At 49.3% G+C, this 25,322-nt stretch overlaps 8 protein-coding genes across 8 annotated transcripts; 4 read left to right on the top strand and 4 right to left on the bottom strand.

Moving 5' to 3' along the window:
• Positions 1–2,813: 2,813 nt before the first annotated feature.
• V8C40DRAFT_74448 (major facilitator superfamily domain-containing protein) lies at positions 2,814–4,737 on the top strand. Its single transcript, XM_083223381.1, has 3 exons — positions 2,814–3,148; positions 3,204–3,416; positions 3,486–4,737. The coding sequence occupies exons 1-3, from the start codon at positions 2,996–2,998 to the stop codon at positions 4,554–4,556; spliced, it is 1,437 nt and encodes a 478-aa protein (XP_083069733.1). The 5' UTR covers positions 2,814–2,995; the 3' UTR covers positions 4,557–4,737.
• On the bottom strand, positions 4,738–6,038 carry V8C40DRAFT_253090 (DUF2407 C-terminal domain-containing protein). Its single transcript, XM_083217524.1, has one exon. The coding sequence runs from the start codon at positions 5,862–5,864 to the stop codon at positions 4,965–4,967; it is 900 nt and encodes a 299-aa protein (XP_083069734.1). The 5' UTR covers positions 5,865–6,038; the 3' UTR covers positions 4,738–4,964.
• A 201-nt stretch (positions 6,039–6,239) lies between these two features.
• Positions 6,240–9,022, top strand: V8C40DRAFT_253091 (Ima1 N-terminal domain-containing protein). Its single transcript, XM_083217525.1, has 3 exons — positions 6,240–6,515; positions 6,604–7,422; positions 7,502–9,022. Exons 1-3 carry the CDS (start codon positions 6,390–6,392, stop codon positions 8,702–8,704), a joined length of 2,148 nt encoding a protein of 715 aa, XP_083069735.1. The 5' UTR covers positions 6,240–6,389; the 3' UTR covers positions 8,705–9,022.
• A 667-nt stretch (positions 9,023–9,689) lies between these two features.
• Positions 9,690–10,877, bottom strand: V8C40DRAFT_268928 (uncharacterized protein; the record flags this gene model as incomplete). The annotated part of the gene is made up of 3 exons (XM_083220010.1): positions 9,690–10,322; positions 10,383–10,474; positions 10,523–10,877. The coding sequence occupies 3 exons, from the start codon at positions 10,875–10,877 to the stop codon at positions 9,690–9,692; spliced, it is 1,080 nt and encodes a 359-aa protein (XP_083069736.1).
• A 1,070-nt stretch (positions 10,878–11,947) lies between these two features.
• Positions 11,948–14,439, top strand: V8C40DRAFT_253094 (heterokaryon incompatibility domain-containing protein). The gene has a single exon (XM_083217526.1). The coding sequence runs from the start codon at positions 12,024–12,026 to the stop codon at positions 14,055–14,057; it is 2,034 nt and encodes a 677-aa protein (XP_083069737.1). The 5' UTR covers positions 11,948–12,023; the 3' UTR covers positions 14,058–14,439.
• Positions 14,440–14,780: 341 nt separating this feature from the next.
• Positions 14,781–15,956, top strand: V8C40DRAFT_268930 (uncharacterized protein; the record flags this gene model as incomplete). Its single annotated transcript, XM_083220011.1, has 3 exons — positions 14,781–15,132; positions 15,191–15,288; positions 15,357–15,956. The coding sequence occupies 3 exons, from the start codon at positions 14,781–14,783 to the stop codon at positions 15,954–15,956; spliced, it is 1,050 nt and encodes a 349-aa protein (XP_083069738.1).
• A 212-nt stretch (positions 15,957–16,168) lies between these two features.
• Positions 16,169–17,835, bottom strand: V8C40DRAFT_268931 (FAD dependent oxidoreductase-domain-containing protein; the record flags this gene model as incomplete). The annotated part of the gene is made up of 2 exons (XM_083220012.1): positions 16,169–17,095; positions 17,170–17,835. 2 exons carry the CDS (start codon positions 17,833–17,835, stop codon positions 16,169–16,171), a joined length of 1,593 nt encoding a protein of 530 aa, XP_083069739.1.
• An 839-nt stretch (positions 17,836–18,674) lies between these two features.
• Positions 18,675–23,421, bottom strand: V8C40DRAFT_74484 (inositol polyphosphate kinase KCS1). The gene is made up of 2 exons (XM_083223382.1): positions 20,920–23,421; positions 18,675–20,800 (listed from the first exon to the last, which is right to left on the bottom strand). The coding sequence occupies exons 1-2, from the start codon at positions 23,316–23,318 to the stop codon at positions 18,913–18,915; spliced, it is 4,287 nt and encodes a 1,428-aa protein (XP_083069740.1). The 5' UTR covers positions 23,319–23,421; the 3' UTR covers positions 18,675–18,912.
• Positions 23,422–25,322: the final 1,901 nt, after the last annotated feature.

The raw sequence follows: 25,322 nt of genomic DNA on the forward strand, positions 1-25,322 counted from the left end.
TTTCCCCGGCAAATTCTTTTTTGTTTATATTTGTCTTTCTAAACCCGGTTTTTTTTGTTTTTTATTATTGTTTTTTTGGTTGGGTGGTAAAGCCCCCCCCCCCCCCCCCCCCCAAAGCCTTGTAAGTTCCGGAATCCTCTCTGGGGTTGACAAATTGGGAATATTCTACGCGGACTGCTCCAAAACAGCAATTCACCGCTGGGTTCTTCGCAAAATGCAAGACGTACCCCAGAGACCGTTTGTCTCGTCTATGTCCTTGGCCGATCAAAAGCTGAGCGCACCCGTGCGCGCGGTGAGGTCCCCCCCTCGAGTATACACGTATATAGCGCGGGGGGGAGGGGACTAAGCCGGAGGGGCCTTGTTCCGGAGACAGCCTTAGGTCGAGAAGGTTATGTCGAAGCGGGAATCGCCTCTCCGTGGACGGCGGAGAATGAGTGGGATGGGACCGGCTTCTTGGTGCGGCCGAGTGGCCAACAAGCTGTGAGATGTTGGCCTTGACAGCTCCGTGACCCTGGCTCTCATAAAACTGTAATTTTCTCCATTGTAGCGGGCTCCAGCGGCCGAGTCATGCGTAACAGTCTCGATTGTGCTAGCATCAGAGAGCCTGCATTCTAGACAAGCTACTGCAAGAAATTGGCCAGGTAAAGATGTGATACATCAGAACAGACCGCAACGTTTTGCAAAAAGACAGCCTGATTTGCCCAGAGCCTTCATCCTGCTTGGCCCGAGTTCCTGGAACGGGGTTCGGAGCATGACCTAGAAGGAGGACACTTTTGCTCCTCTGGATAGATGTTGAGGGTTGGTCCATATTTCATAGTAGCCCACGAGACCAATTCATCGTGGAGCCTCTTGTCTTGAGTAGGAATCTCAGCTCGTTAACGAGTTCGGTTCCGCCGGCATCTGGATGGAGAGAAAATGACCCCGTCGAGCTGACTATGGCTCCTCGCTCGGCACGTGGCGACAATGGCCAGAATTGTTCATGATCTTCAAGAAACCATCGTATCACAAGACACCGTTAATCTGGTACCATTCTACGGGTAAGACTGTAGCATCAAGATTACCTTTAGGGTTGAGTTCCGTACGGACTTGACGAGAACTGAATCCCGTGTCGTTACACACTATTGTCTCTTGGAAACAATAGCCTTTCACTTAGGAGACCAAATGGTCAAGGAATATGGCACGGCAGATAAGGAGTCGACTACTGATTCACGTGATGAACCAATAGTTCATCATGATACTCCTTAGTAACGCCCGACTGCCGGATATTGAAACCAGGACTGGACAAGGGTGTGCCTTCTAGAGCAGACATGTGCCTCAGAAGAAAGCCATCCAAGTATGGAATATGGAGTAGTCATAGGAGTTGATTGATGATCTTGAGGCGGTCAGTTGCAGGCTCGTGTTGATTTTAATATGTGTTACAGGTGAAGATCGGGCACAGACCAGTGGAGTCTCACCACGGTCAATGAAAGGGTACGTTGCTCCGATCCTTGACTCGGTTCGCTGGGGTAGCCTCAATGTATTATCCCTGCTGCTCATCTCCTTGCTTTTTTTAAGATTTGCTGGAGACTCGCTCTTCTCCGTAGGGCGCGGAACTTATTGAACGGTCTGTTGGTACCGTTACGTATCAAGTACGTTTCAGCTGTTGGGAAAGTGATTGCGCAAGAGAAACCTGTCAAACGGCATTCAATTACTCCTTGTGGGACCCTTGCCATGATAACAGCGATAAGGAACCCCCGGCTGACATAGCTTTTAGCCGCTGTAGAGCAAGACTTTGTCATCTTATCATCAGGACTGCAGGTTATGAAATAATATGTCCGTTCAATGCTTAGATGTTTCAAACAGCTCAGACTTTTACACCTCAGACTGCCTCAGCAAGCATCTGTTATACAAGTCCCATAAGACGTAATGTCGAAAGTACTTAACCAAGAACACCCCTAACACTATTCATGAAATGTTTGTTTGTTTGTTTGTTTGTTTTTATTGACGAATGTTCATTGAAATGAACGTCGATATCGTGGGTGTATAGGGTAATCTTCCGAGGAGTTGGTCTCGCGCGTAAGTATCATCTCGCATGGAGGTAGTGTCACTACAGCATCAAGACGTCGTCGATGCATTCTTTCGTAGTTGCGAATTGGGCAGTGTGGAATGGTGGGCAAAACATAGCTTTTATATGTTGCTAGGACGGTATTCTTGGCTTTCTCACCACGGCAAAGTCAGATGCCGTGTAAGATAAGAATAGAACCGACATCATACCATTGCTGACCATTTATAACAGAGTTCGTAGCTTTGTCTGCCGAAAAACGATCATACGGCAGATCACACGGCAGATTCAGCCTCGATCGCTCATAATGAGCAGCTTATATCGGACTTAATTCGATATCTTGAGCTCTTTCTCCTAACCAAGCTCCTCTATTAGTACGGCTGAAGCCTCATCAGGACGTATTGGATTAGTCAAAACGAGGCCAATCACGCCTTAGTGGAGATAATGTGGCGACTGCACGGGCCGCTGGTCTCACCCGCTGCATTTGATTGGCCATTCAATATTTCCAAAACGGGACAATGGGCATAAATTTGATCAAAAGAAGACCTATTTTGAGCCTTTTTGAAGCTTTGCAACTCATAACTTGTCATTGACGAGAAAATGTTGTTAAAGTTGAGCTGATAGAGTTCTCTCAAACATATGGGAAACTTGCCCGCGCTGACAAATTAGCCATTTGTCAGGAGCATAGCAATGGCCGAAGGGTCTGACGGAGATAAGCTGCTGGATGTTAAGCCCCTCACGACTCCATTGATTGGGTAAAGAACGGCAGTTCGTTGCCGTCAACGTTGCCGTCAACATCCAAAAAATTCGTCGGTGTGTTTTGTTCGCGCATTCGGTCATTTATAAAGGAGGAGAGAGAGGGCGTTGAAGAGCCCAAGTCGCTGAGATCGCCGCTTTCTTCGCAGGAGAAGAGACGATTGGAAAGACAAAGACCACCGGCCGGAATCGATAGCGATGGCAGCGACTGGAGAAGACACCACGGGCGAAAAGGCTCCAACTGGCCTCTCCAAGATCCTTTCCAAGATCCTCTGGACACCGCCGTGGTTGAGATGGAATCCAGAACAGAACTTCGAAATGTCATGGCCTCTGACTTGTATTTTCGGATTTGTATGATGAACACCCCCTTGACCTTTGCGATGGCGATGCTGATAGACAATTCTAGGTGGCAGCCTTTAGTGTCGCAAACCTCTACTATACACATCCAATTCTTCACATCATAGCGGAAGATTTCGGCATTACGGATGAGCGGGCTTCGCTGGTTCCAACAGTGTTGCAGGCTGGCTATGCCACTGGTTTGCTCTTCATCGTCCCCGTTGGCGATATTGTGCGCCGGCGGCCGATGATCATCAGCTTGGTTTTCGTGACATCGTTGTTTGTAAGTTGATGGGATATTGATTGCCTTTCTGTTTCATGAAATCTTTGCGATTAACAATTTGAATGACAGTGGCTTGGCTGTACTTTGACGAAAACTTTCGAGTCCTTCCTCGGCTTGTCCTATGTCGTCGGTCTCTTCACCGTCACACCGCAACTCATGTTTCCTCTGACTGTGCGCTATGCCCCGGCTCGACACCGACCCACCATGACCGCCATCGTCATGTCTGGGCTCGTCTTTGGAATTCTGGTAGCTCGATTGCTCTCAGGTATTGTGACGGAATACACAAACTGGCGAAACATCTACTGGATGTCATTTGGCTTGCAGCTTGCAATTGTCCTTATCGCCTTCTTGCTGCTGCCAGATTTTCCTGTGTTGCGACCAGGCGCGTCTTATCCCAGTATCCTGGTAAAGATGGTAAAGCTGCCTTTCCAGCAACCCGTGCTAACGCAGTCGGCGCTCATTTCCTTTTTGCTCATGGGAATGTTTACTTCGTTCTGGACTACCTTGACGTTTCAACTCGCGGGGCCGCCCTTCCATCTATCGACTCTTGTTATTGGTCTTTTCGCCCTGGTGGGCATGTCGCCGGTTCTCTTTAGCCCAATCTTTTCACGACTGGTTATGACACGTCTGCATCCGAGCGGCACCTTGATCATAGGGCATATTATACTGCTCGCGGCAGTGTGTACCGGAACTTTTACCGGTACCTTCTCCTTGGCCGGACCTGTCATCTGGGCGAGTATCGGAGACTTGGGCATGAATATTGTAACTGTTTCCAACCGGATGGCATTCGCAAATGTGGAGCCGACTGCTCAGAACTCAGTCAACTCTGTTTATATGGTTTTCACTTTCTGTGGCCAGCTGTTTGGAACGGCTGTAGGAAACAAGCTGTACGCAAGCGGCGGATGGATTAGGAGCGGCTCTCTGTCCATCGGCCTCATCGGCGGCGGCCTGCTGCTTGTTCTTATTCGAGGACCACATGAGACGGGCTGGATCGGTTGGTCTGGTGGCTGGGAGTTGAGAACTAAGGTACTGCGCGCGAGAGAGGCGGCGAACTCACAGGAAGTGTCTGAATCTACAGAGCATCCGTCCGATGAAGAGGCAGCTGTTCCGCAGGAGACTGAAGTAAAGGAGAAGATTTGAAGCGATAGAAGGAGTTAAAATGATGCTATGAGAAAGAAAGTAGAAGTAGAAGTAATTTCTTGCGTGCCTTCCTTAGCAATACTTTAGATAATGATTTCTTTTTGTTGAAGATAAGATAATCTTAGGTTGGTTGTTCTTGCCTTGGTGCCTGATGGCATGTGTCAAATGTTTCACTTTCACGTGCTAATTTGAGCTTATTTTTCAAGCTCTTGAGCAACATAACATGTATCGCGGAGATGATAAAGACTGTCTAAACACATAGAGCCCTGATAGAATACCTATCAAGTGGGTATATAATGATTGGTCGAGCGTTACAAGAAAGATATCAAATGTAGGAGATTGAATTTCGTAAGAAAAAGAATCGCTTACTCATGGAGAAGCAAAGGAAATCCCAGATATTCTCCTCCCTTAGTAGTAAATGTTGGTAATGCTCATGACGACTCCCACCAATAGACTTAGTGCTACTCCAGAGCCTACAAAGACCTGCCATTTTTCACTCCACACATCTGAGCGCAATAACCAGGCCAAACTACCCAAGGGAAAGAAGAATCCCACCATCATGCCGCGAATCATAACGTCCAGCATGTTAGACATGCCGTTGAGATCGTCTTCTGTAGCAGCATTGGACGAAGGGATACCACCAGCATTGCTGTCGATCCATTCGTCCTCCATGTTGCGCAGAGTGTCTGGTGAGGGCATGGCATCCGGCGCAAAGCCTTCTGTGCGAATGGAGGCAAACTGTGTGCGTAACGTCTCGATTTCCGACTGCGTGAAGCCTGTCTGGAGGAGACGGTCGAAACCACGTGGACGAGGTCGAGTCCATGATGAAAGATTGCCATTTGGATGGGATGAGGCAGCGCTCGATGATTCATCAGGGGGGTTGGCCGCAGCAGCCTGCTCATCGGCGAGTTCTTGGGGCGAGAGCTCATCGCCAATAGAGCAGTTGATGTATATCCTTACAGGAACCACACCATCGTCCACAGCTTTTCCCTTTCCTTTGGATTTGCTCTTGGAGTCGCTGTCATGAGTTGATGGGGATGAAGACGGGGGAGGAGGCGGCTTGATGCTGGAACTGAGGGCTGAGGAATCGGGGAGCAGGCGACCCTGGTAGATGAAGCGAAGGCGATTGCGGGACGCAAGGCGCTCTCGTATTAGATTTTTCAGAGATAGAATTGTTGTGGTTTGCGGAGACGGAACATCTAGGTCCAGATCTGGGAGGGAATTTGAAAACCGGATGGTGAGATGATATGGGAGAGAGGCGGTTGAGGACGTTGAGGAAATCGGTAATGCAGGTGCTAAAGATGCCATATTGATGGCATTATTCGGCGTCGAGACTTAAAACTAGAATATGCAAGTCAAAGAGCCTACAGAACAAGTGCCAATGCTTGTGGATGTAAGTTTGATGGTTCGTCAAAATAATAGCGAATATGTGGATGATAGATGGAGAGTCGAGTATCATCTGAAGCTGTCACTGAAGTGACGTTGACAACTCACCCACCTAAACTCATTGGAGCCAATGGTATTCAGCGGGGCTTTTGGGGTACAGCAGCCCAGTTCAGGTCGTTTAGGGCACTAGTGATGCCGATGGGCCGCTGGAATCTGCGACTGCTAGCGTGTTTATGGCATAAATTGTGGTGCTGACCGCCTGGCAGAATCGCCAACTTTCTAGAAACTCCAGACCAAAGCTGCAGCATTAAATCGCCGCCCTGCATTTGATTCTGCTGCAGCTCTGCCAATCCCATCGCCGCCTCATCGCGCCAGCCGTCATCATACAGCCTCCTGGATATATCGCGACTACCTACGAACGACTGAGCGGCAACAACAGGGCAAACCATGGTGCGCCTGAGGGGGAGGCTGCTGACCTGCTTCTACTGCGGGAAGCGGTCATCCATCAGATACGATGGCCACATACGCGACTTTCTTTGCACATATTGTGAGGCGAGAAACTATCTGGACGAGGTTCGTGACACATTCCTCAACTATACTTAACGCAAACCATTATCTTCATTTATCTTTGAATAGTATCGATGCTGACAGAAGTATCTAGTATGGCGATGTCACCGACCCTCCAGCCCTCGAATCTTCCACACCAAAGCGATTCGTCAAACAATTGCCATCTCAAACACTTTCACCTACGGAAAGTGTTTTCTGCGAGAATTGCCTAAAGAACCAACGCCTATTTACCAGATCATTGGCACAGTATTTCCCCGACGACCCCTCTCATCCAGAATACGCCGAACGCGAGCACAAATACTATCGCTACCGTAGAGACCTGGAGAAGCGCTATCCTCAAGAATGTGCGGACTGCAAGAAGAAAGTTGACGAACGCCTGGAGCAGGCTGGCTACACTGCAAAAACCGACCATTTGAGACGGATGTTGGAAAAGAGTAGAGGCAGAAGAGTTCCTAAGAGGATGACTTACCTTGATGTGGCAAACACCATAGGACGATGGCTGTGGTGGGGGGGCTTTATCATTCAGATTGTCTGGCACTTGGTGAGCGCCTCAGCCGTTCTAGACAAGCGTGAGGAGAACGGAATGTATGATCCGGACGATCAGGGCACGACAAAGCAGATGATTGTTGCATGGTTGAACTGGTTACGGGCTTTCCTGCCCGCTGCTGAGACGCTAATTGGATGGAGCATTAGAGTAGGATTTCTCTCTGCTTGGTGGAATCCGTACATTGTGCAGCTTGTTCGTGGGTTTACACGGCACCTCTTTGGATTCGCGCAGTGGTATTGCTTTCAAGGCCTCATCATCTTCTTTCGACACATTTTCCGCTCTGTTCTCCATATGCAAGGAGGCCAGGCCCAGTCCACTGGGGCACAGCTGAGTGCGCATTTTGCAATGGTTTCTATTATGGGACTGGTGAGTACTAGTATATCCGGATTTGTTTTCTTTGCTTTCTCACCTCATCTCAACCGTTTATCGCTGACCAAAACTTCAGATCTACTATCTTGCTCGGGGGTCTATCAAAGTCGATACCACGCCGCTATTTAAGGTAACCAAGAGGACGACAATCGCAAACCAGAAGCCTTCACCGGCGCCGAGAAGGAAAATAAGAGAACCAAAGACTCTTGCTGAGGCTCTGACTGAAGCCCTCGAATCGGCAAACCCGTCGCCAGTCAAAACCCCAACGCCTATCAAATATCCCACACCTCAGCGGCCAATGAACCCATTGCCGCCTTCCCGACTCAGCAAACAACCATTCCAACCAGCTCAAGATGAACTTTCTTTTGCCGGCTTCAGCATATCAGACAAGTCGCCTCAAAAGGGCCTTCGCACACAGGATGCTGATGCAATGGATTGGTCCCCTCTACCGAAGCATGCTCAAAAATCTCAATATCGGGCATTTCAAGACCCTCCTGTGTCCAAGCTTGGCGCGCGTCCATTTGGCCAATCCCCTACTCAGCCTGATGCTGGACCATTCTGGTACAAGGTACCGCCTGCGCCGGTGAACCCAGCACAGCGATTTCGTAATCCCCCCGGTGCTCCTCTGTTTAAGAGAGCGTTTTCAGTTGAGCCAAGGAAGGAAGAGGGCAGTTTCAGCTTCGGAATGGGCCATATGGATGACAGGCGAGAAGAAATGCCGAGAGCCAGCAGTGTGGATTTCAAGAGCCCCAGCTTCTTCGCACCTGAGGGTCCTGACGAAACGGATGCCCTGGCAGATGCCCTTGGACAGAGCTTCAGTTTTGCCAGCGTTATCGACGACGAATCCGACTCTGAGAAAACCGTTGTGAATGAAGATATTCATCAAGTTGAGATCCCTATCCTCTCTAGTTCGCAGACCTCGCACAAGTACGACCTTTACTTTTTGATGGCCATCCTTCCTTCTTGGTTCATTCCCCAATTCATCACGACTCCTTATGCTAGAGAAGCACGACTCGCTATCCTAGCTATTGCTGGCATTATCGCCATCCGCAGCGTTGGAGGTGCTACCCACCAGATCTTACGTGGTGGCGCTGACTTGTCCAGACTGGCCATGTGTGTCGCTTCCATGACGAGTGTGCTTGAGCTAAGTGCCATTTGTTGGACTGGATGGCAGCTATGGACGAACGAGAGCGACGTGTTTCAACATGGTGCTTCCGTGTTAGCCTTTATGCTGGGACATCAAGAATTGAGGGGGTTTTCCTTGAGACGGGGTTCGTGATACTAGAAACGGCTCCGTCATTTTCTGTCTTTTCCATCTTTTTGATGCATGGTTTGCGAGGCATTTGAAAGCTTAACCCTCCTGATAGGGTGGCAGTGTAACAACGGGGATGAATAACCAACCGAAATCGGACTGAATTTATATAATCATGGTGTAATGGGAATTGGCGGAGTTTTTAGGATAGAACGGCTATAGCATATTAGAATTAAGCATGTATACGAATGTATAGGATGAGAGAAAAGGCTTTATGGTAGGTAGGCATGGAAATGGATTGGCATAATGGAGCAATGGTGAATTTGACTTTGTGTATCTTTTCATGACTGTGCATTCATCGCTTATATCAATTCTCGCCTCGAGTGACTGCAAACCCGGATCTATTGATGATATACAGGTGCTCATACAGTATATGGTACATCGATAGAGTCATCAACTATAGGAGCCGCATCATAACGCTCTAGATTTGTGTTCAAGAGACTTGTCACATTGATTTCACTCTTTGGGCGAATCACCAAGCACACGGGGATACTCATGAGGGGGCTCGCAGTTGCTTGTATGTGACGGACACGAAGACCTCTAACAAGAGAAACGGCTACTCATTGACGATACAACGCTGGATTAAAAACGAGTGTTTCCTCAGCCATAAGCAAGCAGCTAGACCGTCCGCCGATATCGTATTTGTAGATGTTTGGACGGCACCGAACTGACGCAGGTCAATAGAGCACATGTAATATCTTTGTAGAGCAGCAGAGAGTACACAAGGTAGTTTGAAGGGATGATCAGCTCTAGATGCACTATTTATTTCCAAGAAAACAAAATTTTGTTCTTTCGACTTAAAGGTAGACAGGTAGACTGGCAGATACCTGCGTAGATTTGCCATGTTCTCACACTTTGTAATGAGGTACTATCATCTAGTAAACATATTGGAGCTACACGATGCTACCATGTACCGCGATAGCTATAGTGTCTATGCAGACTTTGAGAGCTTCTACTCTTCATCCTCGTCCTCATCTCCATCATCATACAAGTCGTTACCGAGCCCCCATTCCCAAGATCTCGCAGCTCCAGACAAGGCTGCAAGTCTAACAGCCACCCATTGCACGTCCAAAGCTGCCTTCATCTTCTCGGCATCCTCCTCGCTAGGAAGTTGAACCTCAAAAATCTGCCCTGATTTCAGCCCGTGAAAATAGCCTTCCTGCACATCAGACGCCATAGATTCCAGCATTGCGCTGGTAGCTTTGTCGTAAGGAGGCTCGACCAGCTGGTGAGGTCTGACAGAGTTCATAGGCATCCAGCGAAACTGTATCTTGACGGTGGAATGCTCACCGTTGGAGTCGACTCCCAGGCACTTCAGGCCGAATAAACACTCCGACCACCACATGCGTAGGAGCGGGTGCAAACAAATCATGTTCCAGCTTTCTTCAAAGGCATTTGGAGTCCCCCTGAGTAATATCCTGCCAATTTCAAATCCAGACCGTCCTAATAAAACTGACAAAAATACCGGTGTTATAAAGGCGGAAATTTCTGCCTTGTTTTCGGCAACGGAAGAAGGCATGATACGGCACACGTCTGGGTTCGCAGCCTTGGTTAAAATGCAAGTACGTTGGTCTCGGAGCTTGCACTGGTTTAATGGTTAGTAAAATATTGAGATTTGACAGGTTGAGACAGAAAGTGAACCTACCTTTTCCCGCTCATCTCTAGAGCTACTAGATATTACAGCCAGCCCTTTTCTTCCATCTTCGATGCTATCTGCAGGGTGTTTCCATCGGATCACTAAACCACTGTTAGAATGACTCATTACATGCCGTGAGGGACCCATACGAATATTTAACCAATGCTCAGGATATAGAACACTGGAGAGAAACTGCTTTGGGTGAAGGAACGCTTGAAGAGTTTCGGTCGGCGTTAGGCAGAGCGTCGCTAGTTGAATGTAGGTAAAGTGAAATTGCTTTTCAGAGAATAATTCTTCCTGATTTTTGCGTAGTTCTTCGATGATTCCAAGCTTGACAGCAAGTTCTTCTGCGGGAAGAATAGCATCAGGGGCCGAGTGCATGTAGCTTGATTGCGCTCTAAGGAATCTGCACAGCTGTTTCTTCTGGCTTTCAGTCCCTTGTGCAAGAAAAGCCGTGACGTCGGCCAGGATGGCCGAGTCAGAAATACCGGGGGTTTTGTCCATAGTAATTGATCGTCGTTTTAGAAAATGGAAGATTGTCTGAATGGTGGGAGAATAGGGTGGTATAACGGGTCGTTATTCAAGATGGGAAATAGAAAGGAAAACACTGAAGAGGGTATGGGGCCAGTTAAATAGGCAGCCAACAGAGACTTCCTCTACGCCACCAAAGGCAAATTTACACATAGTTGTTTAAGATTCGCGATCAAAGCAGATACAAGAAGGGAGCGCTTGGGTATTATAGCAAAAGGTATAAGAAATTAGCAATAGGGCCGTGTATCAGCAGTAGGTAGGCGTAAACGTAAACAGCCCGTTTACTAATGTATCCAAAACGGCCGGAAATACTTGATGCTTTGAAGACTTGGAGATTTATGGTCCAGGTGTTCATAAATCCGACCTTGGTTTGTTCTTGTTCATCTTCCTTTTATATCAGTTCTTAATTTGTCAGTGATGTGTTACGTGGATCCGTTGAGATACAAGACTGAAGTGACCCTGTTGTGGAAGAACAGAGAAACAAACTACCTTGTACTAAACTTGCTTTTAACATCAATACAGTTGAGTGAAACTATTTTACGAGCAGATAGTATTCCTAATTTTTCCGGTATTGCTGCTATTACCATGGTGGTAGACTGCTTGTGTGACAGGATTGCCCGATTATCCCGCCTAACCCATGGGCTTGGGCCAATTCAATCTAATTGTTGTGTTATCAACTAGCTATCCAACCATTCGAAGCGAGTATGAAGAAGTAAGAGTCAGATATCCAATTAAGTGCCTATATCTATGTTTAACTAACCAGAGTCGACTTGAAACTATCGCCCTTGTGCTGATATACTGATTGACCCATATCCAGCCAGGGTATGCGGCTCTTAGTTGCGACTATATATGTACCTAAGATGTTGGGTTGTAGTCTAGCAGCCTGTTTATTACCTGCAACATTACACAGCCTCTACTACTGCCTTGTTTATTGGCGCCCTAGGTATTGGTGCCTAGAATCTTACTGCCCAATTGTGTTACAGTATTATTGCCTCCACTTCATGTTGTTATAGTATTCGCTTCCTTCTCAACCCTTGCGCAATATTTCGAACAAGCTTCTCTCTTCAGTAAAGTAAAAGAAAAAAAGACATACTTAACGCAACAACAAAAGTCTACAACATGCGGCTACTATGTGCAAAGACTCAAAAACTTGTCGAATTTTTTGGTGATGCGATACCCCCGTATGCAATATTATCTCATACATGGGAAGCCGAAGAAATTACTTTCCAAGATATTACACAAGGGCATTCTTACCGAGAGTCCAAGAAAGGCTGGTCTAAAGTGATCAAATGTTGCCAACAAGCCATTGAAGACAATTTCGAATTCGTGTGGATCGATACATGTTGCATCGACAAGTCAAGCAGTGCGGAGCTTCAAGAGGCAATCAACTCCATGTTTAAATGGTACGAGATGTCGCTCGAATGCTATGTATATATATCCGACTGGACCTACCCTAGCGTGAACGCAGGGCCTCAAGAGATACAAAAGGCGTTGAGAAAATACGCCCGATCACGATGGTTCACTAGAGGTTGGACACTTCAAGAGCTTCTTGCTCCTCAGTCGGTCCGTTTCTTTGACTCTCTTTGGCTGGAGTTTGGCGACAAGATTTCTCTCCGGGAACAAATTACTACGGCAACTGGCATCTCCCAGAAGGTGCTGGTTGACTCTGTCATCGATGCACGCCGGGCCATGGATTTTATCAGCATCGCACAGAGGATGTCGTGGGCGTCGAATCGCACTACGACCAGAGAGGAAGACATCGCATACTGTCTCTTGGGCATCTTTGACGTCAACATGCCGTTGTTATACGGCGAAGGGCACAAGGCTTTCCAACGCCTCCAGGAAGAGATCATCAAAAAGTCCGACGATCAGTCCATCTTGGCATGGGGCTTCTGTCGTGACGACAGATTCTTGTGGAGAGTCTCTACAGCCCTGGCTCAATCGCCCTTGGATTTTCTCGACTGTGGAGAGATGGTATCAAGAGGTGCGGCAGCCCCTGGAGATGGCTTTTCGATGTCTCAGAGAGGACTTCGACTCGATCTTCCAGTTTATGGAGACTTTGACGATGGAGATATAGTCTATTGCGTTTTAAACTGCACTCTGGCAGCGAAGGCCACAAAGGGTGTCACGACTCGTCTACTTGCTGTACCACTCGCTCGATGCACATCGCGGGCAGATGGAGCGAAACCCAAGCCGGACGAGTATTATCGGCTGTGTAATCGAATCCCTCATTGGGTAGAAGAAAATGAGATTGCCGCAAGCAAGAGGATGACAATATATATAGCAAGTTTCCACCGGCATGGAGACTTGGTTCGGCCTCGGTTGAACTGCCGTCTGGCATTCAAATCTCCGCCTCCCGACTACTTTATCGCAGGCATGTTTCCCCCGGAGAGATCTCTCAATTCCTTATTACACCTGACGCTGTGCAACCAACTTGATACAAGTTTCTTGATAGTACATATGGCATCAAATCTCCAATTACCTGGCTACTTGGTTGTCGTCAAATGCAGACTCAATTCGAGCCAAGACGACCCTGTAACGCCAGATTCATTGAGCCAAGAGGATTCAATTTCCGACAGCCTGAACTCAATTTCCGACAGCCTAGACTCAAATGAGCATGTTCCTCTTCCCTTGAACAGCTCCGAGGTCAGAGAAAAGATAATCGAGTCTTTTGCCGTCCAACTCCGTTTAGACAAGTCCAAAATCAACAGTACGACTACTATACGGGAGCTGAATTTCGACTCACTCTCAGCCATTGCTATCCATTGCGAAATAGAGGAGCGCCTCGACATTGATTTCGATGAAGATATCCTTTTTCGCTCAAAAACTATTAAAGACGTGGAAAACAAGTTCCGGTTTGCTATGCGATCTCACTCTCGAAACTCTCCAATGCTACAAAAAGGCCAGATCAAGATTCCTCTGAGAGAAATTGACAGCCCTCAATTTGCTATAGTAGAGGTAGCACCAGACGCATCGTTGGTTAAGCTGCTAGAGAAAGCAGACTTGTTGGATACTGCGCAATATACAAACAATACTAACAATACTTCTGAAGCGGTTTTACAGCTGTCAGAAGATTTATCGTTAATAGCTGAGTTTGAGAGCCATCATACTGAACATTCTCTCACATTAGAGTTTATTAGGCACGACTTTTAGGTCACATAGGCACCAGGCTGGAGTGGAGCGCTATTCTAAGGCTGAGGCAAAGAAGAGAATGTAGAAGCTGAAGACAAGATGCGAGATACGCAATGCCTCAGTAACGGGATGAGACCATCGATGGGCTGGTGATGCTATGGAGGGATAAGCGTTGGAAGTCAACGATCTCGCGGTACCGCAAGATAGATTTGTGACAAGGGGCTGTATATTACGACGTGGAAGAATACGGCAAGCCCACTCTTTGACAATGTAGATATCCGCCTACTTACCTGTGACTTTTCAGGTCTAAAGACGAAGTTACTCAGCTTCCTTTGAAGTTATTGATGTAGTCAGCGTTACTTATATCTGTAAGCTATGTACACATTGATGCTCTTTGCCTAAGCCAGTAGTTTCTTCTTCTACTGAATGAGATAGCTTCTTTCTTGTGCTCTTTGAGACTGTAGTTAATGGTTCCAGTATCTGGAATTATCGCTGCTCTCAAGTGACTAGGTACTTCTGTGTAACTTCACCACAGTGGTGTAGAGGAGATTAGCCGCGTGTGATCGGAGTCCTGCAGATGCAATTCACTCTGCTAACTAAATCTACTTAATGTTCCCGTGCATAACCCTATTTACTTAGCTATGTCCCTTCTTCTGTCTCTTTATTTTCATCCTCTATCTTAAATCCAGATTTGCCATTACGCCTCTTTTTGTCCTGCTACTTTAACAACCGTTTATTTACACCATGGACAACACTCTCACTGCTTCTGACCGGAGCATCTTGGCTGATGTCACTTCCTTTATTCATCAAGGGACCTACAGCCAGAAGATAGAACTGTGCCGATTCCTTCGAGAACAGCTAAGACATGTGGTACTCGCTGATCTTATCACAATACAGGAACTGCCCCTCAGGATTGAACTCATCATCAAGTTTCACAATCTTCTCAAGGCTGGCTTTGCATCTGAAAAGGAATATGACTTTACCAATCTCCAGATAGCGATTTTCCTCTTAATGCCGGTTAAGACTCTGCAGTCTCTTCACCCATACACCTCAACCATCGCGAACTCTTTGACTCTCCAGCGTCTAGTACCTTCTCGTATGTGATTCTAAAGATATGTGCATGATATGATATTTGTTGTCTAACGAGGACGTAGTGGTCCATGGGGTATTTCCTGATGGAAGCAGCATATATCCGTCGCGGGTAGCTATTACTTCTAAGAGCATCTGCCAGAATGACCAGGAGCGCGAAAAGGTACAAGAAATCTTCTTTATCATCCTGCAAAACTTCTATCCATACTAATTATGTGCATATATTCTCAGTGCTTGCTGAGAGATCAACGAGTTTGCGTCTTAACTAAAGCCACAGGCGCAAACCCCTGCCATATTGCTCCTGTCGGTCTTACCACAAACCAGGCGAATATGTATACCTTTACAGATTCAATATTCATGAACAAACTGATGGGAGATATCGGGATACAGATTAGCCGGATCATGGTTACTGATTCCTTGGGTGCTTTTGAGAAAAGTTGGAATATGCTCTGTTTGCACCCGACCTTGTGTAAATGGTGGTCCGAATGCTTATTTGGCCTGAAGTGCCTAGAAGTGGCCCCCAGTGATGATTTACGCACTGTTGTTCGCATCCAATTTAACTGGATGCCGAGGAATGAGGTCAAGCCTTATGATTTGGCCAGAGGTTACCAACGGACACTCGATGCCATGATGCAAACTGCTATTACAGATGAACAAAGGAATTTCTTCTACTACCTCAAATCAGGAGATTCTTTTGAGATTCTTTTTGACAGTAAAGTAGAAGCCCTCAAGATGAAGGCAGCCCTCGACTTTCAGTGGGTAGCTGTTAGACTCGCAGCAATGTCTGGTATTTCAAAAGAGTGGAAATGGGAAAGCGATGATGATGACTGAATAACATAAAGCAACTATAGCATCTGCTGCTGGATGAAGTTGTGATAGCACATCCGACCAGAAAGTATTAATACTAGAGAAGGAAACGATGATACTAGGTACTACAGAAACATACTAGTAGTTAGGAAAATCGTTTCAGTCCTCTACCCTTCGGCAAGAGACATAATCAATTCCCCTTTATACATTCATCTCACTCATTTCTCAGTGCTACTTCAAATCTCATTCGCCAAATTCTCCAACCGCGCCCTCCTCAACCTCGCCTTATCAACCTTAACCTCCTCCACCGGATACCACTCCCCCAACTTCCCCCCTGGCCGCCCAACACTCTCCTCCAAATCATCCTCCTCCTTACCAAGCATCATAATCGCCACAGCAACACCGCTCAACCACGCCCACACCATGCCCTCCCCATTGAACCCAGCAGCGATCCACTCCCCAGCGCCCTTTTCGAATCCTCCTCCAAGACTCTTTCTCAGTCCCCCAGCTTCAGGAGGGAGACTTCCCACAAAGGGAAGCACATCGCCTGTGAAACCCATGATTCCGCTCCACGCACCTTTCAATTGTCCCCCAGCACCCCATTTCGGTTCGAATATTGTGGGCATGCTGCCTCTGAGATGCATCAATGGGAAAGCATCCACCCTGGAATCATCCCACACGCCAATCTGATCCAATCCCTCGTCTTTACTCCTGAATAACCCTCCTCCAATCATCAAGTCACCTGGAGAACCATCATTTCCATCTGGTCTTTGCGTTATATATTCAAATCCTGTCCCGTACATTATTGACCAAGACCGTCCACCATGACAGGCAGGCGCGAATCCATCTCCTGGTTGCTGTGCCGTCATGTGTCCAAGTACCCCTGTCAGACAACCTCGAAGGGCGGGAACGAGATGACCTGTATAAGCATTTGTCGCATGGAGAATGTGCCGTGCACGGATAGAACCGCGAGATGAGTGAACCGTGTATGGGAATGATGAAGAGTCGTTTGTGCTGATAGATGAGACGGGCGTGTGTGTGCTGATAGTAAGGTTTGGATATCGAGTCATCAAATCGTTCCATGTGCTCGTAACAAGACGATACGGCCAAAGAGCCCCAGCTTGATACGATATCGCACCAACAATATGGCGATTCACCCCAAACTAATTCTCAAAATCATCAGCATCTTCATCTCTCAACAAACCATATCAAGCTTCAAGCATCATCATCAACTCACCTTCTCCCTCATCCTCTCCCCCTCCCAAACCTGAACCTCAAATTCAGGCATCCACCCCTTCATCTCATCCATCCCCCTCCTCGCCCTCTCAAACGCATCCTCCTCAAAATACACATCCACAGTCTCAACCTCCCTCACCTCCCCCCACGGCAACTCCTCACCAACCTTCTTCAACACCTCCAAATGCCTCATCTGCATCCTCACAACTTTCCTCGCACGCTCTTCACCTAGGGTCTTGCGCAGACGAGAAAACTCCTCGTGGGGGGTGCACTTTATATGCCCGCCATTCCGCGCCGTCGCGCCACTACACAGCTGTCTCGCCTCCAAAACCACAATCCTCGGCGCTTTCTTACCACCATCTCCATCGCCAGTTGAAGAAGAATAAGATAGCTCGCACAACGTCTTCACTGCAGCAGCACCTGTAATCCCGCTCCCTATAACAACCACATCCGCCTCCTCCGGTATTTCACCAATTACATCGCCAATCTCCGGAAACGGAGCATCCCGCATCCAATATGACTCTGTGGGGTTCTCTACTGGAGTGAATGGCCCTATTTCGATGCGCTGCAGGAGGGCCTGGAATTTGGCGTTGAGCGTGGAGATTGTGCGGATGACGCTTGTGATGGCGGTGATGCTGCTTTGGATGCTTGAAATGACGCCGCCCATTTTGCTGGTTGTGTTTTTCTTTTATGATGATGAATGACAATTGAAGTGAGGAGGATGAGGATTTATCGTAGATGGGATTGTGTTTGACCAGAGACCGGGTTAATGCTTCATGGTGAGTAAAAGAGGAGATGCGTCTCGTAATGATGCAGCGGCGGAATTAGTGAGTGGCCAGCTGCAGCTCATCGGACTTGATAAAGTGCCGCTACCACCAAAAAGACGAATTGGCCCTCATATTTACAGCTTCACCAAGTCTCTCGATCATCAGTGTTAAAAGAACCAAAATACAGTAACAAACAATTCAATTCAATTTTTATCTACCATTCTAAGCATCATTCTCATTCCGTTCCAGAAACACAAATAACAAAAACAGTAAAAAAACAATTCGCAAAAAAGAAAAGCTCAAAAGAACCTGCGCCCCTTGTTATTCGCCCAATATCGTACCATGCCGTTTGCCCTTGCCGTGCCGTGCCCATGCCGTCCATCCGCCTGTCCGCCAAAAAAGACTTGAAGCATTTAGAAAGTAAAAAAGCACATAGTAAGACAGTCTGATTCCACGCTAGAGCAAATGTCAATCCGACAATTTGTCTAAAGGCTAATGGCATTATAAATACGGAACCGGGAATTGCTTCGCCCTTATCCGTACAGTAAAAAAGCACAGTTGGTTCGTGAATTCCTCGCTCATCTGGCCATGAATACCATCTGAGTTGATGTATGGAGGATGCCTTGGACGACAGAAGAAAGAAAGAAAGAAAGGAGAAAATACGTAAACAGTAAAATCAGCATTACAAAAAAGCTTCGTGGGTCGTCGTCATTTGCTTGAGCGTCCAGTAGCCGATGATGAGTTTCGTATTCCTCATCATCACCAAGCTATCCACTCAACCTGGTATCCGTTGTAGACAAGGAAAATCATAAACGGTGCGTCGTTGAAACGTTAGAAGAGGATATAAAGTGAAAGAAGGGAAAATAAAAAATGAAGAGATGATTAAAGCAATGAGAATCAAAAAACAAGAAAGACAAGAGGCGTTGTCATGCGCTTAAACAAGCCCTCATGCTTCCTCTGTATGGAGAACAATAAGATTATACACTAATCATTCCGTCGTCTTCTTCATCGTCCATGGCATCAAAGCCCTGGGATGAGCTCCAGCCGCGAGGATCAAGCCCCAATTCGGCTCTCGTGTCTCGCTGAATCTGCAAAAAGTACTTCTTCAGGCTTCGCAGCCCCTTGAGGAAGCCAGGATCCGGTTGGTTAGGGTGCTGAGGTGGGCATGGCTTGTCTTCCACCTTGTCCAGCGGCGTGAGGCTGTTGGCAAAGTCTGCTACTTTGAAATCAATCTCACGCTTATTTCTCTTCTTGCGGATCGTCTCCTCGGTGTCTGTCGCGGCGTCTGTCATGGAGTCATACGCCGTCTCATAGCCCCCGTTCTCGTCAGAGGTATCTCCGTCGTAGAACATGAGCAAGCTCGCAGCGTAGAAGCGGTAGCCGCGCAGCTCGCTGACAATCTGCTCCAGTTGTGAAAGCTTTCTCAATATGACTGGGATATGGTGAAGGATGGAGTGCAAGTCAACACCGTTGTACAGAAACTTGGTGAGAGCGGCCTGGAACTCGTTGCCCGCCTTGACTTTCCGGCCGAAGTACTTGTCCTGAAAGTCATACGTCTGGGTCTTGACGTTCCAGACTTGCAGTCCGCAGATGCGCACTCCAAGCTCGTACGAGGTGGTCGTCCTGCACTTTTCTTGCTGGGACCTCTGCTTGCTAGGAGACGCCTCAACGCCATATTGGCGCGTTCCCATTTTGAGGTCCATCATGCACGGTCGCTTCATGCCAGCTGTGAGGTCTTCCAGAAGTAAAAAGTATTCCACCCTGTCGCGCTCAGTTTTGGCTTCCTTGGGGTTGTTTGGTCGAAGCACCTGCGCGAATTCCACCGATGGATGCTGAAGGGCCTGCTGGACGGCCGTCGAACTGCTATCAGTAGAATCAGGCTCCTGGGTGGTGCCAGATGCAGTAGCAGGTGCAGTAGCGGCCACCACCATCTCGAGGGGTTCGTTGGCAGGAGTTGTAGTCGAGGTAGTAGGGGCGGTATTTTGTTTGGCTCCTTCACCACCATTGTTACCATCTCGGTCGCGCTTGTAATCTGCATCGTCCGCCTCTTCAAAATATTTGAGATCTCCCCTCGAATCTCGGACATCCTGCGGCTTGCGTCGAAGACCGCTTCCAGAATACCTACGCTTCTTTTTGGCCAGCAAAGGATTGGCCGCCAAAGTCTCTGGTTCGGGAGCACTAGTACCCGTAACGTCCTTGACCTCAACAGGCTCTTCTCGCTGCTCGGCGGCGAGATGGTTGATCTGAGATTCGGGATCGCTCATCTGCTGTACCAGTGGAGTCAGTGGCTTGAGAGGGCTGGCTGCAACAGGTTTGCTTTCCGCATTGTTAATACGCTTCTCAGCAAGGCTGGGGTCGGAGTTGCTGGTTCGGAGTAGTCGCTGAAGATTTGGCAAAGGGACGGGTCGCTGATACGGGCGTCGGTGTTTCTGAACTTCGATTGGCTGCTTAAGGAATGCGTCGTTGAACACCTCGTTGCGCAGTCGCTTGTTTACCGTCGTTGCTCCCCAGCTGTTGGGGCGCTCTTCCATGGGAGGCCGCACAGGCACCTTGGACGAGAGGGGCGACGCTGGTGATATCTTGGAGAGCGACGTGCTCCGGCGGTGCGCCGGATCCAGGACGGGCGATGGCTGGAGAAGGTTGCGAGGAAGAATGTGCCAATTATCATCGAACGTTACGGTGGGAATGGGAGCGTTGGAGCTAGCAAGTGATTGGCTAATGACCCGCGCAGGGGTGGATGTTGTCTGCTCGGCCTCGTTGCTGCCATTTGACTCCGGCTGGCCCTTATCCGCCTTCTCGTCTTTTCGAACGGTGCTCTTTCTCCGAGGCTTCTTCTGGAATGTCACATTCAGCACTCCGATATACCTAGAAAACGAGACGATGTTAGTGCTTGCAATTCCAAATATAGGAGTAACAAGAAAGAGCTCTAGAGAGAGAGAGAAAATGTAGGGTCTCAAGAAGCAAGCACAGCATAGGATACTTACCGAGGAAGGAATGGCAGCAAATCACGATGATATCGTTCAATGGTTTCATAGAATTCGTTTTCTCGGTTGCTGAGCTGCTTACAGACAGCTCGGCGAGAGAATCGCCAGAGCGTATTGTGGCCGCCGACCTGATGCTTGTATGGAATGAGCTCAATGGCCTCTAGGGGTCGACGGGCCTGGTGCTGGTGGTCATGGACATGGTCTTCATGATGGGTCACGGCTCGGGAAATTTTAGTAGGGGTGGGTTGGTTCACTTCATTGTCAACGTCCACGGCAGCTTCGGTCGGGGCTTGGACCTCTGCCGGGGCCTCTGCACGACGTGAAACAAGGCTCTCACGGGAGGCAACATGCGAAACCTGGTAGGAACTCTCATCCTTATTCTCAATCTCGGGCTCAGGCTCGTCGGCCTTGACTAGCCAGGGATGACTCTTGGTCTGTGAGCGCGACCTTGGCCGTCGCACCACATCATTGTCACTACCCTCACTCACGCTTGCACGGCCGTCATCCAGCTCCTGATGGGGATGGAAAACGGCGGACGAAATCTTCTCTTCGCCAGACTCATCGGCCTCTGCCTCTAAGTCAGTGTCCGCGTCAGAGTCGGTATGAGCCTTGTCATTAGCGTGGTCATTTACGTGACCGCTTGTCCTGCCCTGCTCAATTGCCTTGGCATCGGTTTTGGTTTTGGTCTCAGCATCATCGATCTGGGTTTCGACATCAGCCTCGGCATCGGCAGCTGCGCCTCGATCCTTGTGTCCGGAGGCATCCAAATGGCCGACCTCGGAGTCATGTGACGTCCGCTGCTTCTCCACCTCGGCGACTTGAGCCGTGTCCGGCCCCACCTCATGATGAAGCGGTGGCTCCAGCTTGGCCTCGTTATGATGAAGAGATGATTGCGGTGCAGAAGCCCTTTCGCCACCTTGTTCCTTTTGCTGCAGCGCAAAGCTGGTCTCTTCAAGGGGCGAGGCGACGAGAGGCAATACATCAGAAATCCGTGCTGGAAAAGACTCGGTTCTAGTTAGTTTTGCAGGCGCCCTTGTGTCTGCTGTCGGTGTTGCCTTTGCGGTTTTGTGCGACTGTTCTAGTGGCTGTTTCTCGGTTAAAGTAGTAGGCTCTTCGTCTATCGTAGCCACATGCTTATCGCGATGCGAGGCTCTGGTTTCCTTGCGCCGTGCCTTGTCGTCTGGAGGAAGTCCCTCCTTGAAGAAGCGCAAACTGTAGCTAGACTTGCGACTGCGTGCATTGTGTTCCACACCGGCAATGGCCTCGGCGACTGATTGTTCCACTAGACCATCCTCTTCGCTACCATCGCCAGAGCCAATGGACCAAATCTTCTCCGTCTTCTCGGTGGCAGCAGGTGCTTTGTGACGGTCATGGTGAGAATCTTGTGAATCAGTCTCGTCTCCCGCATCGGTGGAGTGGTCAGGGGATACTACAGCACTAGTGTAGCTGCCGTTGGTGGGTGTTATTGAGTTGTTGGGGGTTGATGAGTGGGAATGTGAGTGATTGTGTTGGTGCGGTAATCCCGAGAGCTTGGAATCTTGGTCAAGCGATGTAGAGGCCTTGCTTCGGGTGCGGTCGAGGAATTCGCGGTGCTCCAAAAGCATTTCGTTGGCGTGGGACAGGATCTCGGACTTGAACGACGACGTAGGAGGAGCAGCACGGTCTCGCACCGGGAGGGTAGAGGTCAAGGTGGTCATGGTGGTGGCCATTGTGGTTGATTGCGGTTCACCTCGCGTCAAGGCGCCGTCGACGTCGATGTAGTCTGATGCATCTCGCGGCTCAGTCCAGGGGGTGGCAGGCGAGGACCGAACAGGCCTCGTATTATCAAGAGCTGGCGGAGTGACGGAGGCAGTGGCAGGTGTAGATCGGGTCGACTTGTCCGGCTGGCTGGGAGACGAGTTGGTGCGCAGGATGCCTCGAGCAGATGCCAGGGCCTGTGAAAGCAGCGAAGGGCCCTGCTGGCGCTGGCGGGCTGCGACGCTAGGGGCAGGCTTTATATGAGTTGCTGCCGGTGTGTGAGGAGAGGGAGAGGGAGAGGAGGAGGGTGGTGAGGAGGAGTCCGCTCCGCTCCCGTCCGTCTGGTACTGGGTCTGGCTTTGACTCTGGCTGTGGTCCTGATCCTGGTTTTGGCTTTGGCTGTTCTGGTTTGGGCTCGGGCTCGGGTTCAGGCCCTCCCTGGCAGCAGAAGCGGCGGCCTCACAACCCGGGGCCGGGGGTGTATGAGTTACGGTACTCGTGGGTGCGCTCGTAGGTGTACAGGTAACAGGATCGACTGCTGCATCGACAGCAGCATCGGAGCCAACGCCTGCATCGTCGTCGGGCTGCACCTGGACATGGGCCTGGTCGCTCAGCAGCGCCGCATGTGCGGCATTTTCGGCGTGTGAGGGCGAGCTGGACATGGGGAGGACATCTGGCACGGCAGAGCGTCTGCGTGGGAGGATTGATTCGTGGCAGACGGTGACTAGCAGTCTGGGAGCTGGAGGTTGCAGAGGTGGAATTGGAAGGTTTTCAGGCAAAGATGAATGGGGGAACTCAAAGGCGCGCCGCCCTCTTTGTGGTGGTGGAGCCCCAGTACCAGTACAAGTACATGCGCAAGTACCCGTGCATGTACTCTTGTCGTTTTGACGTCCATCCACTGATTGAACTGATGGCAGTGCAGTAGCGGGTTACAGCGCTATACCGGCAGCCGCTACGGGTCCATCCACTGCTGCAGGCTGGCCACGGGCTGCTACGGCCACTCCCAGCAGCGCTGCCACAGGGCACTCACCCCCCAGCTCCTTTTGCCCTTTGCCCATTGCCCAGTGCTGGGTTCAAAGCTGCCGAATCACCCCCACCGCTGAGCAGCACGTTCAAGGTTGCATGATGGCGACTAGCCGCAACTCTTTCAGGGGCGGGGCGCTGCCGTCAGTGGGAGGGGGATGCTGAAGCACACGGCGGCTTTGCGGGGTCTTAGTGGCTCGAATTGATTGATGCATTTGATCGATGGATTCCATTTATTCTGCTTCATCTTGAATCGTGATTCATGTCGGTGGATTTGCCATGCGCTGACGGAGTGCAGCAATGCAATGCTTGATAGGGCCCGGAAGCACTGGACTTGGACAATTGCTGATTTCTATCAAGGTTGATTGCTGCCGTAAGCCTACATGCCTGTCCGTATGTACATGTACAATCGAGGTAATCCTCAGGAGCCGGCGGAAGCATATCAATGGAAGGGAGAGAGCCGAAGCTCGCTTACAGGCCGTGCTGTATCACTTGCCTGCTGACTATCTGCTATCAACGATGCCGGTTTCACTGCTCGAATGCTTCACTGTCTCGCCAAGAAGAGTCTTAATAACAGCCAATAGCCATCTACAGCAGCCAGAGATGAGATGGGCAGGCTTGGGCGAGGGTCCAGCAGCTGCATTGGCATGTGAAGCTGTCAAAGTACATCCATTGACGTCGTCAAAATAGATACATCTGGATATCAACCAAATACCTCCTCCAGTACCTCATCCACCACCACAGGGCCTTATCTCTCTCGAGTACATCAATACCTGCGTCCTTACTGCCTTAGGCACCTGCGCCGCTTGCTATCGCCGCCCTGATAGCGGGGCTTCCCCTTCTGTGCAACACAACGCGGAGAGATGCAACCCACATGCAAAAGATAAAGCATCGGTGAGGGCCAAAAAGCGAGACATGGCAGCGTCCTGTACTGAGTTTGCATGCTCTGCTTCACTGTGACAGACTCAACTCTGCTGTGCCAATGGATGTTTGACTCTGTACCACTCCGGGCAACGCGGCGTCTGGCTCGTGCAACAGCCCTGCGCTACTCGAGATGCCGTTTCTCCAGCTTCGGCTCACCAGCCAGTCGAGCTTCCATTAGCAAACACGAGCCTCAAACAGACAAGCTGGAGCCACTAGCCATCGCGGAATCTCTTCCACTTCCGACACCCTGTGCGGGACCGTGACGCCCTTGTTCCCTTTGTGATACGAATCCGATCCCCGGCTTGCTTATGGAGGGCGGCTCTCTGATAACTGATAACGCCTCATCCTTTTGTTCTCTCCTCTCGCTCGAGCTTATCAGGCACGCACGATGGCAACCAGGTACGGAACATTACTGTATAATCTAACTGCTAGCACTGCTACTCTGCTGACGCTAATTCGACCTTGAGAGTTTGAGAGCCCAGCACCAATACGTGGCTTGATGGCGCCGGTGCCCAATGGCGTTGCCGGCTGGATTCCATGTTTTGTTTACACCTTTCACCTCTGGTTCTCTTATCCTTCTCGCCGCCGCCTCAGACCCGCAATCTCTTAGTAGCATTCCTCACTTTCAAGAAAAAGAAATGACTTTTGATTGCTTCGGCAAGGCCATCAGACCGCATGATCCAGCGCAATGGTCATGACATGCACGGGGTGTCGCAATC

Source organism: Trichoderma camerunense, assembly GCF_050948025.1.
Source record: "Trichoderma camerunense strain CBS 138272 chromosome Unknown V8C40scaffold_17, whole genome shotgun sequence".
NCBI classification, from domain to species: domain Eukaryota; kingdom Fungi; phylum Ascomycota; class Sordariomycetes; order Hypocreales; family Hypocreaceae; genus Trichoderma; species Trichoderma camerunense.

Excerpts from the sequence above, each read along its gene's own strand:
- V8C40DRAFT_253091 (XM_083217525.1), top strand. The coding sequence starts at position 6,390 with ATGGTGCGCCTGAGGGGGAGGCTGCTGACCTGCTTCTACTGCGGGAAG. Across the intron at positions 6,516-6,603 it reads CGAGAAACTATCTGGACGAG|TATGGCGATGTCACCGACCC; the intron begins GTTCGTGACACA and ends AGAAGTATCTAG. Across the intron at positions 7,423-7,501 it reads TGGTTTCTATTATGGGACTG|ATCTACTATCTTGCTCGGGG; the intron begins GTGAGTACTAGT and ends CCAAAACTTCAG.
- V8C40DRAFT_74484 (XM_083223382.1), bottom strand. The coding sequence starts at position 23,318 with ATGTCCAGCTCGCCCTCACACGCCGAAAATGCCGCACATGCGGCGCTG. Across the intron at positions 20,801-20,919 it reads TTGCTGCCATTCCTTCCTCG|GTATATCGGAGTGCTGAATG; the intron begins GTAAGTATCCTA and ends CTCGTTTTCTAG.
- V8C40DRAFT_253090 (XM_083217524.1), bottom strand. The coding sequence starts at position 5,864 with ATGGCATCTTTAGCACCTGCATTACCGATTTCCTCAACGTCCTCAACC.
- V8C40DRAFT_74448 (XM_083223381.1), top strand. The coding sequence starts at position 2,996 with ATGGCAGCGACTGGAGAAGACACCACGGGCGAAAAGGCTCCAACTGGC. Across the intron at positions 3,149-3,203 it reads TGACTTGTATTTTCGGATTT|GTGGCAGCCTTTAGTGTCGC; the intron begins GTATGATGAACA and ends AGACAATTCTAG. Across the intron at positions 3,417-3,485 it reads TTTTCGTGACATCGTTGTTT|TGGCTTGGCTGTACTTTGAC; the intron begins GTAAGTTGATGG and ends TTTGAATGACAG.
- V8C40DRAFT_253094 (XM_083217526.1), top strand. The coding sequence starts at position 12,024 with ATGCGGCTACTATGTGCAAAGACTCAAAAACTTGTCGAATTTTTTGGT.